A 20,637-nucleotide genomic window follows, 5' to 3' on the forward strand; every position below is an offset into this window, starting at 1 on the left:
TGGTCTGTGGTGGTCCGTGGTGGGGAAGTAACATTTCCGTAAATCACCACAGAAGTGTGAGTGTGTAATAACCTGGCATCCTAAGGAGAGACCATACATCTCTATGAAGGGTTCCAAGTTACCACCCAAGGTCACCTTGGCGAGATCCAACAGTCCTGTGAAGGTATCCATTCAGGTGTGTGTGATTGTGTCTGTCGTAGTCCCTGGCATGGAAGTACCATTCTGGTGAAGTGTTTTTTGTCTCATTCCTCTGACGAGTGGTATCAAAATTTTTACCGCCATTTGAGAACCCCCTTAAGAATCATCGATCTACAGAGGCTGTAGAGCTTATTTCTCCCATTATCTATCTCTATTTAAATGCCTTATGCTTCAGACTTAGAGATGCGACTACTTCCACATCCATCTAAAAATTTTCACATACATATAACAAACCATTGGACAATTGAATTCAGAATATATAAAATGGGAAAAAGGGAGGATGAAATAACAACAAAAGCGAGTACGTTTAAGGTTATCAGTTAATTTTCCTCAGAAAGTGTGTTTTCAGAGGAAATATGTGCTTTTTATTTTCTTCACATCATCAACTGTTGGACTACTTATCCTATGTACAAAAATATTACAGAAATTATGAACAAATAATACTTCAAAATTAACACACACAATGGGCAGGATAACCTTCACCAGGTTTGTACAGTGGATTGTCTACAAAATTATACGACAATTTAAAAAAATTAATACTCTCTCATGACTTTTAGGCATCAAAAATTCCAAAAATTGTCTAATTCTGGTTAGCCTACAAAGTTAATGGATACAATCAACCCATTTGAGCACATTATCTCAATGACTCGTAACAATCATTAAGAACTTGTTAAGCCAAATATCCTCTTCCCAAATACTCTACATGATTGTTCAAATAGATATGGTTCTGTTCCTTGAAATAAGCTAAAAATGATTCATTGCCTTCAGTAAATTTTTGCCATACATTATAAAATATTAAAGGCTGAAAAACAGTTCAGCCATTTGCTCTCTATGTTCAACATGTTACATGATATCAAAAATATCAGAATAGCTACAAACTTTGGCCACCCTCTCCAAGAAAGTCACAGAGAATCTTACAGAAATTGGTGCCCTTTTAAATAAGATTAGCTTTCACAAATAAGAAAATTAAAATGGTAGTAACTGTTACAAAATGCTTGCAGCTGCAAAAGAATTAATGCAGAAATATGGCTAATGAATCACATTACTCCTAATTTGTGGATCAATAAAATCTGATGCTATGTAAATAATAGATTACTTGAAATTATCAGACATTTTTTATAATTACTTTGAGCCACCAAGACAGAAATCAGTCCAATTTTTTATAAAGCCGTTGTTATTAGAATGCTTCACGCAAAAACAGGAAAATATATTTCCCATTTTCCTGTGAATTCGCCATTCTCTACTAGTTATACCCATTGATATTAACCAGCACTGACGAATGAGCATTGTAGTCAACAGGATCGCAGTCAATAAACAGTACACTGCTGCAACAAAGCACACTGCAATACTGAAAAAAATAATGCACTTCAATTTATAATAAGATTCACACACTAACAGAAACCATCAAAAACACTCCACACACTTACTCGAATTCATGGTACACATCACTGCAGTCTTCTGGTAAAAGTATCACATTCATGAAAAGGAATGGCTGGCAAACTGTAGTCAATGTTAAATTTGACCCATATACCAGCGCACTTACTAGGAAAATTATTGCCATTAAGAAGAAGGCATGGTTTCTTTTTCCAATGCAGCAATTGATCCTGGGGGAATATATAAAAGAACATTGATTAGATGCCAGAAATTATTCTCACTCTATTTAATCAATAAATACACGAAGAGAAAAAGTTACCAAACACTATGATGATCCATCTTCAATATGCATGTCTGGCATGCCTTGCAATGGTAAGTCCGAGGAGGCACAATCCTTCGACAAATGGAGCACTCAATATCAAGATGATCATAACTGGTATTAATGGCAACATCGGAATTGTTTTGAACAGAGGAGGTTTTAGTTTTCGCTTTATACACAAAAAAGAAAGAAATGCACAAGAGAGAGAAAAACTTCAAGTTCTCTGAGGGCAATATCTCCAGCAGTGGAACAACTTTTAATTCAAAAACGGCCAACAACAGTACTGCCGAGGTGATTGCCCAGATAACAAAAAACCTTGTTTGAGGAATGGATTTCATCAGTGAACGATAAAGGAAAAACATGACTAGAGGCGTAACAGTGAAAACAATTATTGAGCACCATAGGTTGAGGGAGGCCAAATATGCTAGGGCTGGTTCAATAATAACAGGTGATACTTCATCCCATGGGACTTGTTTGGCGCCACCAACCCAAGGGATTCTAAGTCTGTCTTTGATCACAGTGAAAACGCTGTGCCTATTTTGATTGGGTCTGCCAGATATGAGCCTGCAAGTACAAAGATTTCTTAAAATTCATGCTATTCAAATCCTACGCATCCAAGTAATTAATTTAATGGAATTCATAACGATTAACATTAAACACCAATACGTTACACACTCTCATAATGATGACGGATATGTTGATAATCAGAGGTTAAGTCGACGGATTTGGAATGTATATACTTGAATGATAGTACTTGAAACAGTTATACTCACAATGTTAAATAATGTTTTCAACTCTAATGTCATTAAATAGAAACCACAAATGACTAAAAGGAGTCAACAAATGCAAAGTACAACGCATTCAATGTGGATAAACACAACAGCCACAAAATATGTTGGTTGATGGATAATTTCAGTTTCTACAATGATCATAATTTTCTATAAACTCAACAGCAATAAAAAATACTTCTTAACTATCTACTCTCGGTGTGGATCGTTCTCACAGTTCAACCGAGGCATTTAGATTACAGACGCAAAACCTCTATCCCGATAATTTATACCATGCTCGTCCAAATCTGAAGTATCTCCTTCATCGAACATTGAAAATTATGAATTGACACCTACAAGTGAAACGATACAAAATGCTCTCTTACAAGGAGGGCATAGCAATCAGCACGTAAGAGTTCCTTTCTTCCGAACCATTTCATGTTCAGACATTGTTAATAGAAAATCCAAGCAAAAAAATCTACCTTTCATTAAATGCTTTCAAATAATTATTAAGTTCTCTTACCTTTCAACATTGTCATCTAACTCTTGGCAGTCACAACAGCAGCCTAACAAATGACTCCTTTCCTCTTTTAAATTAAAATATTCACAGCAACAGAGTGGGTTATTTTCCACATCAGAAGGACCCATTCTTTTTTCTTATTGCCGCTAGTCCCATCAAATAACTAACACATTTCTTCAGCTAACCATTCCTTGATTAAAAGATAATTATGTCTCCCCGCAAACCACTGCCGCATTCTTCCTTTCAAATACCGCATTGGCGATTTTTTTTTGTACCAACGGTTGAGATATGGTTAATCAGTATCACAGGGTTCCGTATGATCCTCTGATAGCAGGAACAATATGCAAAACAGAAAAATTCACCATATCTAAATTTCTAACACCTTGATGATACAGTGATGTAACACTTGTATTATTTCCTTCAAATTTCTGATTCGTGACACTTCTGCATCGGACCGATGTATAACTCATATGTAGAGCATGCGCAAAGTGTTTACGGTATTTACCATGGATATTATAAACAAGCTAGGCACACTCCGTGCTTCGTTGTGATACCAGTGATACCTTTGCTGAAATCGACCACAGCGCGGCGCCACCGCGCTTTGAGATGCGAGGCTACTACCACCAACTGAAGATGTAAATAATGGCTGTGTTAAATGGAAAATAAATTTTTATTTTATGTGTTATAATGCAATGTAAGAGGTCTTATTCATGTAACCCCCAATGTTCTAGTGGGACACAGCAGAAAAACGGCGGCACGGCGGTGAAGACAGAGAAGATAGAGCGCCTCCATGATAAACTGGTAAGTCTAGCATGCCCACGACGTGCAGTAAAATATTTCATTTTGACATACGTTATGCGGTCAAAAGTTCTTTGCTGCGAGCGTTAGTTACACGAGTAAGCATTAACTTGTATAGCTTGAGACCGATAAGAAGTATCAAATTTCGCAGCGCAAACTGCGTCCTCGGATGCGTCATTACTGCCATCTGACTGAGAGCATAAAACCAAGATAGTTGGCGGAGCTTGTGCTGACAACTGGACCGACCACCCGCCCAACGAAACAAAGAACAATCGTCAAAATCGCACCGTTTCAAACGGAGACCCTCGATTGAACTTATCGAAAGTTTTACTTTAAAGAGTATTTTATTTTGTATTTGCATTATAATTTATGGAATAAAATGGAGGATACTCAGCATATCGTGGAAACTTCTGAGAAAACTATCTTTATAAGGGTGAATGGTATGGAAAATATTGTGAGTACGAATATACCTATCACATCAAAAAGTCCTTATTGCAGCTTTTAAGACCATGCTATACTTATTTGTCTTATGTCATGCTTATGCTAAATTGACTCGAAAAAATAATTACTTAAAACTATTCTCGCAGAGAGTGAAGGATTTCCCCTTCGACATGTGTATTGATGTTAAATATGGAAATAAATGTTTGGCTACCGTTTCGTCGATGCTGGTTGAAAAAGAAAGTGTTACAGTCGATTTAAATGCTTCTCTAATCATTGACGTTGGTGATATTGATCAAGTTAATGAGCTCACTGGAACTCCTGTGATATGTACGTACCTTTTCCATTGGTTAGGGAAATATACCCATAATATTATACCCATCCATCATCTATTTGCATGGCTCTTTGAACCTCTCAGAATCCATGCGGTTGCCTCTCTAATCAAAAGGGATTGAGCTTATTTTCTTCATAGCAAGTAACGCTGAAATAGATAGCCCTTCCAAAAGCCTTCATTTGCTTTTTGTGTTTTTGTGGGATCATATGGTTTCATTTACCCCTTGATATCCAGCTTCTACCATCTTTGTCTTCACTTCCGTCCCTGTTGTGCCTTTATTGTTCTGTTATTGTAATTTATATTGTGTACCTATTGGTAATATCAGAGTTTCCGGAACAAGCGGTTAATATATTAACCCCTTGTTCGGGAAACTCTGATATTAGCGACTTGATAGAAACTCAGACATGAACCACTGGCCAGACTACCTAAATTTGTTCTATCACACTGGCATTGCTTCCCAATGAATTAATTCACCTAATCAAAGCTTGTCTTATAAATCTACTTACATGTTCAAATTCATCATCTTATTAGTCGACATTGCAGAGACATCAGGACAGGGTAGAAAATCAATAAAGAATGGAAAAACTAAGTTTGGAGGAAGATGCTTCTTAGACTTGCTACCACTATTGTTAGGTAAGGTCATTTTTAGTAAGTCTGGAAATACATACTGTGGTGATTTATCACCTTTGAGATCATGATTTTTACATTTTTGGTGTTTCATAGGGGAAACTTCTATTGCTGACCAACCCTTAATTGTTGATGTTAACCCATATCAAATTGGGCAGCAAATGGTTCCTTGGACTCATCTCCCTTTACTTCATGTGGCGGTTAAAGTTGATGAACCTCTTATACCAAAGGAAACCCTGGAAGAATCAAACATACTATTTTTCACTCTGGAATCCATCTACAATATACCACCTGCAATGCCAGAGAATTTTACCTTTAAAGCTGGAATAGAAGTTCCCAAAGATGAGGTAAAACATAGTTGTAATATTTGTTTTCATATTGCCTTTAATGCATGAAAATTGGGGATAGAACGTGCTCTCTAAAACTGAATAAGTTTATGTATCCATTTTCATAAGTATTTGTCCAGTTGATTCATAATTGATATAAATATTTTATAGTAATGGTAACTCTGGCATATGCCAGAGTTACCATTACTATAATTATTAATCTTTCTGCTATCCTTCGTCCTGGGGTACTGGCAAGAAATGCGAAGGGTATTTTAATAAAATGTAGCAACTACGAAAAGAAAACAATAAGAAGCTATTTATTACGCATCCAGCTGAGTCATTTTTAAAAATTGATGAGGTTAAACTGGTTAATATTGACAAAATATTTTTACGTTTACTGAAATATTTAACTAATATAATAAGTTGCATTCAAAATGTGGTGCTACCTAAGAATGATGAAGATAAAATGGATTGACTGTGTAAGTAATGAGAAAGTGCTAAGAAGAGTGGGAGAAAAGAGAAACCTCATAAAAACCGTAAGCAGCAGACAGGACAACTTACAATTAGATGGCCACATTTTGAGACACGATGGCCTGATGAAGACAATCATTGAAGGACAAGTGGAAGGAAAAAGGGCAAGGGAAGGCCACGAATGAGTTACATAGGGCAGGTTATGAAGGATGTAAAAGAGAAGAAATATCTAGCTATGAAAAGATTAGCGGATCGTAGAGAGAGATGGAGAGCTGCATCAAACCAATCCTAGCATTGTTGACTAATGATGATGATAGCAAATTAAATAACGGACTACATAAGAGCCGATACATTGGCCTGCCGCATTAAAAGGGTTAATATTAATCCTAATTAATGGAGACCTTAATAGATAGCCATATTAAATGCAAAAGTATTTTTTTTTCTTTTTCAGAACGACAGAAAATCTTAACTAAGATTTTACCCATCTTAAATTTCAGAAAATACATATTGGAGCTGGTGATTTGCTTAAAGTTTTCATTTAGTCAATATGCGATTCTTGCCATGAATTGTTTTATGACCCAAATCATGTTTCCTGCTCTGCATTAATTGTAGCATGCCTTCTTTTATGCACGGATGCCCTACCTCTACTATAGTCACAACTATAACAGTTACTGTACACCAGATGGTCATAACTACAACCACTACTTATAACAATGAGTACCTATTGGTTTAATTGGGGTGAAGTTGAAGGGAATGTAGAATAGACCATGACAATTAGTACTACTTTTGATGTGAAAACCACGCAGTTGGGTCAGACTGAAATAAAAAATTTGGGTTGGAAGGCTCGGGTCTGACCAGCAAGTTATATTTTCCCTTGCAAGCATATTGGTCATGTTCAGCTGATAACGCCATTTTGTGACTGGACTGACTGACCGGTTATTCCCATCTTTGCTTCATCCTATACGGAACACACACAACATATTTACTGGCTGGTGAGCAATCATGTAGCAGTCAGCCAAAAATTTGCAGCAGTTTGTGTTGGCTGAAGGCGATCATTCATCTGATAGTTGTAATGTTAAAACTGGATGTATGTGACTGGTCATGATTGTGGTCATAGTAACATTAGTTTAACCCTGCCCATTGGATAGCATAAGAAAAGTCTTGTAACACTCAGAAAAATGAAAATAACTACATTAGACTTTCGATTATCCGAGCTAATGATGGGGAGAGACGGCACGAATAATCGCAAAACACGGATAACCCAAACTTTCAAAGTTTTGAAATGTTCATAATTTACGTAAAACAAACAAGATATTATTATTTTTGTCGTTATTCTGCTATTTTAGAGTGCTTCCCGTACTCAATGAGAGCTTTCTTCGCCAGTTCGCGATCTTTTTAGCGGCGATAACATGGTTGTACTGGTATTATTAATGCTCCATGTAAGGCCTGGTTCGAAAACCACACATCCGAGGCTTTGTGATCGCGGATACAGAAAAGTGGTTTGCACGAATGCTTCAAAACCACTGTTCGACATCGGAAACTAGATTGTCAGGCACCACCCTACGCAGTCGCGTCTCGCACAAGTTGCCCGGGTTGCAACTGCTGCCGGATGTGTATCCGTGATCACGGAGCGAGGTCGCGCACTGTGAGGCTTGAAAAACACGAAAACGGTGCTCCTGTGAATGCAGGTACCACGCGATTGCTTCCATTTTCCAAAGGGAATTCCTATGGAAATGATAAGTGCGGTGTATCCTAAAATTAATGCAGTAGTTTCGATGATTTTGCATCCGATTTATTTTTTTATAAAGATCGAGCAAAAGTTGAGCGAGAGTGAAAATCATGCACGGATAATCCGTAACCCGGATAAACCGCAGCCGGATAATCGGAAGTCTGCTGTCCAAAATAGTTTCAGGCTTGATTTTGTGGTAGTTCGCTATATCCATGATGAACAACACAAATGGTAATTTCCACCTTTTTTAATTCAACACTAAACAACTGACCATGGTTTCAATACATAGTGTCACTTTGAAGGTGATACAAGCAACACTCTCTCAGTATTCACACCCCGGCCAAAGTACGAAGTGGGGGCATATGGAATTGGTGCGACGGGAGTGGGAGGGGGAACTGTTTCGGGGAACAAATGAATGAAGGCCGATAACAGAAAGCATACAACAAGTGGAGGGTGGGTGAAGGTCAGGGTTTGGACGTCATGGGGATGCTCAACTTTATCAAAGGTGAGTCAGTACAAAATAAAACATCATTGCAAAGTCCATCCAGGCTGTTTGCAATTTCGAATTTTTCCATAAAATCTAATTTAAGGCCTTAGTCAATACAATGTTAAATATCTATGTCAAAATTGCTAAAATGGTTATTCAGGCATAAATGGTTAGCAAAACAAGATTTCCCGTCATTATATATAAAACTTCTTCTGTGTTCCTTCACTCTATCTTTAAACCTTCTACCAGTCTGACCAACATAACACATACCTAAGGTCCTCACACTTTAATTTGTACACTCCACTTTTGTCCATTTGATCATATTTGTCCTTAGAAATGAATAAAATCTTGTCAAGCATCAATGGGTCATAAAATGAAATATTGCAATTATTTTTAGGGAAGACATTCTGGAGTTTATATGAAATGTTTCTAATGAAAGGTAGTTTGACCCAGCGGGTAATTTTTTTTGGGACCATACACAGAGATATATCAGTAACTTTGTGGTTATTTTGGAGCAATAGCGTTTAAGCATCTTGTCTAAGCACAGGGTATTGAAGCCATTTCTGACTGCTTTGGTATTTATAACTTTGAATTCTTTATCAAAGTTTAGTCGAAAAACTCATGCTCCAAATTATGAGCTTTCTTAGCGATTGTGTTCTATGTGGGGTATAGCCCAGATGGACTTTTTCATGATGTTTTATTTTGCACTGACTCACCTTTGTCAACATTAAGCATCCCCATGACATCAAAACCCTGACCTTCACTCACGCTCCACTTGTTGTATGCTCATCTGCACAAAATCTTCAGTGCACCCAAATTAAAGCACCCTGGGTGATTTAAATTCCTACGATGAAAGCACTGTATAGGAACGGAATAGCGAGGATGCATATGCTGCATATCGCACACACTTAAGGGGACTGGATACCACGCCAGAAAAGTGCCGTTGCAGCAAGCTACCATTTAGGTCGCTAGGGAGCCATTTTTGCATGTAACAAGGAACTGTTTCCACTAAAAAACATAGGATATATGTAGCCTTGGTTTGTATGTCTTCACAGTTGCACACGTAAAAACCTATTAGGAGAAAAAAATTGTAAACTTCCCAAAAAAATCGCCTTTTTCTCGTGAGAATTACTCCGCTCCAAATTGAGACTCAGAGATGATCAAACATTTGAGTCAAGGCTGCGTCTTTCATAATTTCAAATATATATACCGGTATAGCGTGCATACAACCAGATTCGCGTTATGTTCTTGAGCGTGATGGATGTTTTGGCCTTTCTACGGCTCAACGTCTATCACAGCGCTGGCGGGGACCTGGCGCTGTCGTCTTCCAGAGGAGGATCCCCCCACCTCCACTTCCCCTCTCTTTGGCGGTCTCTCTCCTTCCCCTCTCTCTCCCCCACTACCAATCCCTTGCCTTCCTTCCCCTCACACTGCTCCACTGCGTCGGGCGTCATATTCGGAGAAAAAAAATATTTTGTTTCGGGAGGCTGGAGAGTTCAAGCGTGCTACGAGAGCAAGATACACCTGTGTTTTTCGACGGGTCAGTGTCGAGATTGATTGTGGACAGCAGATTATGGAAAAACCAACTCCTTACCTGAAGTGGAGATATCGTAAGTGTTATCAGCCAAAGAAGAGGAAATATCACCCTCCAAAACCTAAGGAAGCAGGTAATTTCACAATGAAATTCAATTCATTTTGCGTTTAAAAAATGACTCTCTTGTATTGATAGTGTACCAATTATTTAAGCTTCAAGAAAAATAACGAGAATAAAAATTCCCTCCTTTGCCTGAAGCCTTATTACACATTTTTTTTGTAGCAGTTGAAACCGGAAGCGTTCATTCAGAAGAATCATCGCCATTGGGTTCCGGAACAGGTGTAGTGGAAAGGTTAATATTGCTGCAAAATAATTACATTAAATATTATACCTACGATTTAGTTGATAATAGTTCAGAAATATTCAATGGAGCGCTAATTGCTAATTATAATTAACGTGTAAATTACATCACCGTCAGCAAATTCGTTTTCTCAAAATTCGTTTTTTCCCCTAAGAACATCATCACCTCAGCCTGGATGCAGCAATTGGCATGGTGGAGATATGGACCCTAAGGAACAGGATGAATATCGACGAGCTGAGAATCAGACGTAGACGATTGCCTTCTCAGAGTTGAGGGTCATTTGGAAAAAACGGATAGGTAATTGCAATAAGACTTTGGTGGATTTGTTGATTCGGTTAGGTTGAATTACTCGGAACATAATTTTGAATACGCAAACTCACAGAATTGAAAAACGCATTTTAATGTAGTTTACCGTCTCCTATTTTGTACGCCCCTAGTTTAATATATAATGTCACCAACAATCCTGTAGATTCATACAACTCTTACGTAGCTAATGTGCATAAAATATTTGTTCATTAGAAGCTATATGCATTCATTTTCTTTCAATACTTTAGTTGGAAGTTAATTTTAAAACTTGAATATTTAATATATTTTTATCATGAAATCATTCACGATCAAACAACATCGCTCTCAAGTAATGAAATCCTTTTTATTACAGGTGATGGTGATAGTAGCATAATGAAAAGGCTGTCTAGGGAAATGCCATATGGGCAGTAGTTACCAGTGCAAAAAGTAGAATGCATCAACCACCTACTTAGAAATTACAGCAGTAGACTGCAAGATATTGCACGACGGCCAAGAAATTCAAAAGGGGCAGTGCCCGTTGGGTACAGGAGAACAATAAACAATAACTTGCCAAGATTGAGGGTAGCTGTGAGTGGGGCAATCTCCTCCAGAGCGAAAATGGCCGGGTCGGAAAGGGTCAAACTCCTACAGAAGGACATAGAGCAAGGATCGAATCATGTTTTTGGTGACCATAATAAATGTGACAAATATTATTGCAAAGGGCCCAAAGAAGGAGAGGAAAACTTGGTCCCTCATTTCATTAGTTGCGGCATATGGGAGGATATCACCTATGCCAACAGTATATTATCTCGTCACTCCGCTAGTTTGATATATAACGTGACAATCTTGCGGAGTCCTACAACTCTTATGTAGCTAAGTACGTAGGAGGGAAAAGGTTAAATTTATGTTTAAGGGGGGCCTATGAAACTAGGTGTGCCATTGCATCGGTAGCCTTCAATGTGAAAGATGATGTACATGGCATAATTCATAAAGGACTGACGAGCAAGAGCCCAGGAGAATGCCCAAAAAAATTCTGTTTCCTCCAAAAGGAATAGGGAGTACATAAGAAAGCGACGACTGGAATTCTCTGAAACTTCAAAAAAGAAACGTCTGCGAATTGAGGGACCAGACAAACATTATGGGCTTGTTCCTGATGTACAAAGTGACATCGCATTGGCCAGCCAAGATTCCATGAATAATTTCCTATCATCACTAAAAATGGATAAAACCTCAAGGGAAAAGTTGGAGAGGGAAACACGAGAGCAAATGCTCAATACGACGTGGCAGGCGGAAATGTGGAAAAGGTTGACGGCCTCTTTCTTTGGCCGTATTTGCAATTTAAGGCCCACAACATCTAGGGAGAAAGTGGCAGACGATATTTTGTTTCCTTCCTTCAGAAGAAACAAGGCTACAGATTGGGGAAATGCTAACGAAAAATCTGCCATCAGGGAATATGAGTCTTCAATCAAATATAAAGTTTTACCCGCAGGTCTCTTTGTTGATAAAAAATTACCTTTTTGGGCTGCTAGTCCTGATGGGGTAATATCTGATGGTGAAGGCTTGGTTGAAATCAAGTGCCCCTATAATTGTAAGTATATTACTCCTGAGGAAGGAGTTAAAAATAAAAAAGCTACCTTCATGGAAGTGAAAGAAGGAAAATATAAGGTACGCAGGAGAAACAGATATTTTTATCAAGTACAGGGACAGCTGGAAATATGGGATAAACAATATTGCGATTTTATTGTGTGGTCTCCTCATGGGATTATAATTGACAGAATTCAAAGGGAAAGCAGTTTTGGGCCACAGCAATGGTGGATAAATTAAAAGAGTTTTACCTGAACTTTATGTTGCCTAAAATATGCCATAATACACCTGGTTACAATAAATAATTGTACCGGAGCTGATGTTTTTTTATCAATACTTTCCCTCAACTTTTTACCCTTCATTTCTCTCTGCACACCGGCCTCCTGGAGACTAAATATGGTAATATTTTATCCCTGTATATCGCGGTGCGGCCAACAGCAGCCTTCTGCCCCGGCCACTGGTTTTTCCTGGATTATCGCATATATATTATGGCATGGCTGAGTAAGACGCATTTTTCTTTTCTCGGCCAATTTTATAAGTTAATTAATATTGTAACAAATTTAAGTGCGACTTCCATTAGTGCTTACAATATGCTGTACATACATCGAAATAATTAATAGCTTTCAGCCGCGCGAACCGCATTGTTTATCGAGTCACGCGCGCATCAAAAGTTTCCGGCTTCAGCCTTAAGGCCGTTTTACACGGGGTACGGAATTGCGCAGGTTAGAGCTACATTAATTTCTAAAATGGCGCGGAATTGCGCGAATGCATGAACGAAATTAAAACAGTGGGTATTTTGCCGTCTCGCATTCACGCATTCTCGCATGTGTTCTAGCAATTCACCACTTTACACGACGCAATTTTGATTGCGCCTTCGCACGTAAGTCAGATTGCGCAATTCCGTGTACCGTGTAAAACGGCCTTTAGAGATGGGATTCTTACAGGGTAATGAGATCGCAATACATGAAGTTACTAATTCCACCTCTGAATACCCTTCACCAATTGTGAACCGAGTCGAAATTTTTCGTGCTGCGGCGCGACATTAATTTTCTCCGGGCATTTTCAAACGAGTAAGATAAAAAAATGAGGATATCATGACTCCTCAGCTTCAGTGCCGATTACAGCGCTACAGACTTCAAAGTTAAGAAAAAATTAATTTTGCATGATCCCAGGGGAGTTGAGATTTAATAACTGTGTATGAATTTTTATAAATGTAATCATAAACACGTATATGTATCATATGAAATAGACCACTTGTAAAATTTTTCGAATTTTAAGACATACTTTCACCTTTCATACTTGGAGTTGAAGCTTTCGAAATAGAGGTAATTTAGGATTCCTCCCAGCTGTACTAAAAATGATGCTGTCGTTGCTATCATAGGAAAAAATTATAATTGAAGTGCGCAATAAAACGGAGTATTGAAGTAATATAAACGTGGATTTTGTGAAGGATTGCAACAACAAACGGTAGAGAGAAAAATGAAACTGCATTTAACGAAAGTGATACACGATTTCTCGCGTTCTCGTTTCGATTAATTATATTGTGCAATATTGGTTACCGGCGTGGAATAAGTCAAGTCATACGGTCTATTTTATTTTTATATTATAAATTATAAACTGCAATCTTATTTACGATGCATTCATTGAGGTACAGGATGAATAGAAATGGGACACCGTGAAGAAAGCGAGCGGAATTCAATGCGGGAACTATCCAGAGAAAAAGAGACCGACGGAAGGGCTGATCAACTAAAGTAACACAAAAAACACAAAAAGAGTTTTTTGGGCCTCAAGAGTTTTTTTTGCAACACAAACAACTCCATGGGGTCTGCATAGGTTATCCGAGATCCCGACCGCCAGCGGACCGAAATCTGACACCGCAGAAGGGGAGTTCAGTCCCTCTCCCCAACCATGAATTTTTCTTCGCTCTCGAGTCCCCCTTCCACCCAGTCAACTTCCCCTCCAATTCAAACGCAGCGGTCGCTTTCGGAACTAAATGCCAGCGACCGTTGCAAGGGAGTTCTCCCGAAGTATCCTATCCCCTTAAGAGAATAATCTAATGCTTTTATCCTGAAGTACTAGCAATATGTCATGCATTCGATGAAGTCGGGTTGCATAATCACCAAACTGTAAGGGGAGGACATTTTTTTTTAATCTCCTAAAGAACGTCAGCAGAGATGAAAGCATTAATCCTAGCAAAGCTGTTCTCCACGGAGTTGTGTGGCACTCCTTGTACCATGGAGAATGTAGACTTTTGGTTGTTTTGTACAAATATGTGAAATGAATAATTTAACTCACAATCAGTCATTATTAAACCCTTGAGTAGTAGCACAGGCTCATCGAATGCACTTAAGGAAGCATTTTTCTATGCAACTTTTATTATGCATAGAAAAATCCATTCTTCCTCAAGTAAAAATAGAATTTCACATGATAAGGATCCAAATTACAGCAATACGTGTCTGGGGCAAAGTGGTTACCAAGGACCTTGGCTCCGATGTGGTCAAGTGGCAAATTCATCCTTGAAGAGAATGAAATAAAACATATATGTGAGAATTATTTTTAATTATTTGAACTAAACTGTTCAATTTACAATTTAAAGTGACAATATTTTCAGGTCTTATTAATTCTGAGTAAACACGTCCACCATTGTATTCTTGTATACCCTAAATGCCTACAACCTTTCGGCACGTAAAAAATTCTCCAAATATTCTTGAGACAAAGAGCTATGTAATACAGAAGGTATTATTTTGAATTTAAAGGAAACTTGCTCATAAGACACAATGAGATTCATGGGACTGTGGCAAATGCAGTACGCAGGTACAGACCCTGGGGCCTTGGGTACTCCAGAATAAATCACTCAGTGCAAACTGAGCAAGTAAAAAAAAATTGGCAAGAGTAAATTTCACAGCACTGCACTTCATTATTTCACATCTCCATTGATAGTAGAATGACCAGTTTTTTTTTACAAACATTAGTAAAAAATGCACTTTATATTTAAAATTTTCAGGCATATCAAGAAATTTATTTCAACAATGGCATGCTACATATAACAAAGGACAAAGAGAACTGGAAGCATTGGCATGGGATTCCTTATCTGCCAGGAAGAAATGCAATAACCAAACAGCGGTGAGTGCTAACAATTCTCACAGAATTTCAGGAAATGGGGTCATTTACTTTGTCAGATCCTTAAATTGCAATTCAGCACATGCATTTTGGTAGATGGACACATAAGAAATGTTAAAAAAAGAAAAAAACTATAAAAGTTGTTGCCCATTTTTCATAAGTTGGTGATGTCAATAGAATTTTAGTTCATTCCCTTGATCAAGAAGAAACTGTCACTGAGGGATTGCATGTAAGAAAATAAACGTGAGCAAACCATATATGTATTGTCCATTCGCAAGACTAAGGAATAACAGAGATGCAGTGACAAGCTAAACATAAGTACACAATGCTCTTAATTTATCTGTGTAAGGAATATGGCCGTCAATGTTTCGCCACGTGTAACTCAAGAAGCAGGGAGCAGATCAAAAAATGGAAAAATATGGGTGTATTTATTTTTCAAGCTTTTTTGCCATCACCAAATAATAATTTAAAAAATTGTGAATGAGGCAATTCTGTGGTATTTATTATTTCCTAATGGTTTTTGATACTAGAAGAAAATTGTTGGTAGTTGCACAGAAAAAATCTTCATAAAGCACAAAAAGCTACCTGAAGGTTAAACTATGACTGATTTATATTTTTCACTTTTTCCTAATGGTTTTTGATAGTAGAAGAAAATTGTTGGTAGTTGCACAGAAAAAGTCTTCATGAAGTGCAGAAAGCTACTTGAAGGTTAAAACATGATTGATTTACATTATTCATTTTAAATGAATACAGTGGAACCTCGATCTGTCGTTTTTCAGGGGGATGGATGAAAAGAACGATGAATGCGGGAAAACGATCAATGCGGGGATGGTTGTCCGGGTTGCCTATGTCCCAGGATCAGCTGGATTTTTGCGAGTTATGACATTCATCAATGGATTCAAACGAGGTTTCAGCTGATTACAGGAATATTATTACACTATCGAAACACTTAGGTCATATTGTTGATTCGACTTATCTCTCTTTCTAAAATCCTATAGGAACAAGCCGCCTTGCTAAAAAAATGTTTGCACTCCACTCGGAATTTTCACGGCTATTATGCATTTCTGTCTGATGTAAAAATTCTTATCCATCAAATGCCATTTCAAGTACACGTATTTACTAGAGAAATGTTCGTGTTATGCCTCAAACAACTGATTTCGCCGTCGCAGTGATTGGTTATGAAATGGATCAAGAAGGCCAAGAATAAGAATAAAACTAATAAAAATGAAACCGGACTCCATTGAACCCACGCGGAAAACACTCGCTAGTTTTAAGTCAACCCACCCCGGAAAGTACGGAACCACTCGTGCGAAGTGAAGTTCGGCACTAATGCTATCGCGTACGGCGTAGGCAGAACTTACTGCAGAGGGTGAAGCATGACCATATGACTGCGCAATGAAATTTTTTATCCTATAGAGAAGGCAACTTACCCACTCATTTCTAACTATAAGTAGCGTAGTTCTAGATGAGCAGATGAATTCAGATTGCTAGTCGAGAGAAACAAAATATCCAGAGAAGACATCGCTTCGTTAGCAACTCAGACAAGTGAAACTTGTAGCATAACTCGTAAATTGTAACCAGACGCCCTGTTTTCGAAAAAAATCCGCATCAACGGCCGTGAAGCTCTCTATCAGCTGCGAGGATATCGTTATTCGCCAGAAATCACCATCGTATTACTCCAACTCTTTCCTTGCTTAAAATGCTTAAATAACGTTAGAAATACGTCATGTTTGGTATCAATCTTTACTGAATTACGTGTACATCACTAATATCTCAATATAATAAAAGTATAATACCAATTGCCGAAATTCATTTCTACACACCTTTTGAGCTAATCGGTGATTCATGCAGCAGTTGACCTCCAGATGTGGGGATCTTTGTAGCGAGTCAGCTAAAAAAAAGTCAGTGGTCGAGAAAGGGGGAAGCGTGAAAAAGGTTTCTTTTGTTCTCGAGTAACTTGATATTTTCTTTCCAAGCTAAGGTCTTCGTAATACGATCCCTGCTCGAGCTGGGACCTTTTTTTTTATTTCGGAGAAGAGGAAAGCTTCAGACGGGGAGAGGCGAGTGCTGAATGGAGGGGGATACCGGATCTTGGCATATGCGATAATGTAACTATCCCACGGCACTCAGCTTCTCCCTATCGTATTTCAATCTCCTGGGGTAGATTCAAACTTTGTGTCTGTCGTTATTAGCCGTAAACAACACGTTGTAAACACTTCGTCTCATTTTCGTCAAACGATAGATGCGGGAAAATTATACGACGGGACCGCGATCGTCAAACGATAAATGCGGGAAAACGATACTTCGGGGAACGATAGATGCGGGAAAAAATTACATTGTCTTTATGGAACTTAGGGTGCTTTCCAATCACGTATCTGCGCTGATCTGTTTGAAACTGTTTAGCTCAGAGCGTGTTCCAATCGCACCTGTGACGTCATCTGCGCTAAACAGATGGGAACACATCCTGCACCGTTGTTCGTCTGCGCTAGCAGACAAAACTAATGATGGCGGGAAAATATATTGCTGACGGAAAATGAATTCCACCATCTCAAAGATAAGTATGATGATCATTTGAGAATAATAAACTATAATTTGATCTGTATAAGTCTTACATAAGTTTAATTAAGCTCGTAATTTGGGAAATATAATATTATCTTCGTCAAACGTAATGATTGATATAACATGAGCAAAGGACGATAGCAAGAGGAGGCTAGTCGATTTTCTAGAGAAATTGTCCTTATCAAAAAAATTAGAAATGGAGAATGTAAGCTATTAAACTAAAATGTTATATTGCTTAGATTCTAAGCAGATTTATTTCATTAGCTTACATGGATAGCGGACGTATTATATACCAAATTTCCTTTAACGTTCATGTGGCGTTAATTCTATTCCATTAATTGTAATTCAGTACCGCAAAATAACTATAGAATCGGCAGATTTATAATGCAGTGTTAACATTTTTTACGGCTTTACCTGCGTGATATGGATTATTAATTATTATTGTATGTGTATCTCAATCCAGAAATGCGAAATGAAGTATAACTGGTATAACTGCCGGCATAGGCGGATCCAGGGGGGGGGGCACGGGGGCACGTGCCCCCCCCAGACCCTAAAGGCCTGTTTACACGATACATTAACACGTACGAGTTAATGTACGTTTGCGTGAATGTTTGACTGAAATTTTGGTGGACCGGAATGGAACATGTACGAATGCATGAACCAAACAAGAACAGGTTTTATTTTCTGTGCATGCATTTGCACAAGTTGGGTGGTTACACGGTGCATTTTGGCGTTCATTTTCGCATTCATACATTCAGACATTAACCCGTAGGTGTTAATGTACCGTGTGAACAGGCCTTTAAAATATGCAAGATTTTTAATACGGTCCCATTATCATGGCGTTCGTTTTGTATTATGAAATATCCTTGTGCCCCCCCCAGAACAAAATCCTGGATACGGTTTTGCTTGTGCCCCCTCCAGAAAGAAATCCTGGATCCGCCCCTGACTGCCGGCACAGTAGCGGTTCGGGAGAGGTAATTATTAAGTAGCGATAGTTCCATTATTTTATTTCAATTAATACTTACTAGTGCTTATATAAATACAAAATGATATAGACGAACATTTATCATCCTTCTTGATTGATCATGTGGCGAAGGTCAGTTCAAAAGCTACAGGTCATTTGAACATTCAACTTTTGCCGCCGATCGGTCCACCATTTGTAAACACATCAGCGCAGATGCGTTCCAATCGTCTGTTCCTTTGTGCGCTAATGTGTTTCAATCTGTTGCGATGTGAGCTAATCTGCGCAAGGTGATTGGAAAGCACCCTTAATTTGGGACCAGGAGCGGCGAACGATGAATGCGGGAAAACGATGAATGCGGGAAAACGATGAATGCGGGAACGATAAATCGGGGTTCCACTGTAAATATTTTTCAAATCCCCAAAAAGTTTACTTCCTCATCGGCACTAGGATTCTAAACAACAATGAACCTTATGAGGTCCATTCCCAAGAATAAGGAGTGGTGGAAGACCCAAGAAACGCTTGGCATACTAAGTTACTACGAAAAATAAATCTTCCTCGTTCAGCCATCATCTCATAGATTTAAAATATGCCTAAGTTGCTACCCACTTTTCATGAGCTGATAACATCTTGACTTGCACTGAGAGAACTGCTTATGAATAATAATAACTTATATTTGCTGATTTTTATTTGATACAGCAGAAGTTCTCATAGGAAGGATGGGGAAGGCAGCATTGAAAGAGCATTGAATATAGTCATGAAAGTATTGAAAACTTGATTCAAATGAACTACTAACTAACTATATCACAGACCAGCCATAGAAAACAGTATTGAGGAATATATTCATGTGATAATGGAAAAATATAGCAATAACATGATTTATTATTCTTGGAATTGTCCATTAAGAACATAATACTGTTATACAATAGGGTAGTTTCCTTCATCAAAGAAAACAGAAGGCATTGATTGCGATTTGTTACCCAATATTAGTGTATTCATAATATACAAATTATTTTGTTTTAGAAATCCTAGTTTAGACGAGTGTTAATGATCAATTTTAACCTCATTTGAAAAGGGCCAGATTGGCGACCATGCGATGCCACTCCACGTGACATCACAGGGACTGATGCTATACGAGTAGTCAGGAGTTTTACATAGTCTGAGATTACCAATGCATGCATGAGGCACAGAGCTCAGGGAAACATCTCTTAATAATCACACATTAAAAATACCTTAGTTCGGAAAGTTTCCTTCGTTTGATAGGGGAATAATAATCCTTATTTAAGCCAACCACTGGCGCAGCAAGGGGGGGGGGGTTTGGGGGATAAAACTCCCGACAGAGCTCAGAGGAATTTTAAGTTTAATCCATTTTACTTTACTTAATTGGAGTGATATTACTAATAGAATAGTGTAAGTATTAATAAAATATCCCTCAGAAAGCCATAAAACTCACCATTTTGAACAATTTATCTTAAAATTCAGCACTTTATTAATCTCACACCTACCACTTATCCTGGTGGGTAATCCATACCCCCACACACCCCGGAATCAGTTGCACCTAAACCCCCCCAGCTGCGCCCCTGAAGTCAAGCACTACCTCCTAGCTTGGTACTCTGCTACCTGCTTGCAGCCTGCATCATAGCGGCGCTCAAAGCCACGCACCAAGGTGGTCTCACACGGCGGCAGGCAGAACCAGAATGACGTCACACGGGCTTTTCCCAGCATTCATACTTAGACGTCGTGTTTTCGCACGCTTGAAAATTTTCACTTTTCATTTAATCGCAAAAAATAGATATCGTCATTTAAGAATCTAACAGCGTGAAATACGTACTCCAGGAGTAATAG

General features: G+C 38.3%; 2 protein-coding genes across 5 annotated transcripts in view; one reads left to right on the forward strand and one right to left on the reverse strand.

The window, feature by feature from the left end:
- Positions 1 to 500: 500 nt before the first annotated feature.
- LOC124157101 (palmitoyltransferase ZDHHC23-B-like) lies at positions 501 to 3,682 on the reverse strand. 2 transcript variants are annotated; one of them, XM_046531593.1, is made up of 4 exons: positions 3,182 to 3,682; positions 1,892 to 2,005; positions 1,626 to 1,802; positions 501 to 1,546 (listed from the first exon to the last, which is right to left on the reverse strand). In XM_046531593.1, the coding sequence occupies exons 1-4, from the start codon at positions 3,304 to 3,306 to the stop codon at positions 1,321 to 1,323; spliced, it is 642 nt and encodes a 213-aa protein (XP_046387549.1). In that variant the 5' UTR covers positions 3,307 to 3,682; the 3' UTR covers positions 501 to 1,320. The 2 variants fall into 2 exon arrangements, with proteins under 2 accessions (XP_046387549.1, XP_046387548.1); XM_046531592.1 differs by having other exon boundaries at positions 1,892 to 2,455; positions 3,182 to 3,681.
- A 576-nt stretch (positions 3,683 to 4,258) lies between these two features.
- The window catches only part of LOC124157102 (cilia- and flagella-associated protein 70-like), a 50,715-nt gene continuing 34,336 nt past the window's right edge, over positions 4,259 to 20,637 (forward strand). For 2 of the 3 annotated variants that reach the window (XM_046531594.1, XM_046531595.1), the window contains exons 1-5: positions 4,259 to 4,430; positions 4,564 to 4,744; positions 5,280 to 5,381; positions 5,472 to 5,722; positions 15,157 to 15,275. In XM_046531594.1, coding sequence (XP_046387550.1) covers positions 4,356 to 4,430; positions 4,564 to 4,744; positions 5,280 to 5,381; positions 5,472 to 5,722; positions 15,157 to 15,275 — 728 coding nt within the window. In that variant the 5' untranslated portion in view covers positions 4,259 to 4,355. The remainder of the gene's footprint in view (positions 4,431 to 4,563; positions 4,745 to 5,279; positions 5,382 to 5,471; positions 5,723 to 15,156; positions 15,276 to 20,637) is intronic. The other variant, XM_046531596.1, reaches the window with a different exon arrangement.

The sequence above is a fragment of the Ischnura elegans genome, chromosome 4 (assembly GCF_921293095.1).
Source record: "Ischnura elegans chromosome 4, ioIscEleg1.1, whole genome shotgun sequence".
In the NCBI taxonomy this organism is placed as follows: domain Eukaryota; kingdom Metazoa; phylum Arthropoda; class Insecta; order Odonata; family Coenagrionidae; genus Ischnura; species Ischnura elegans.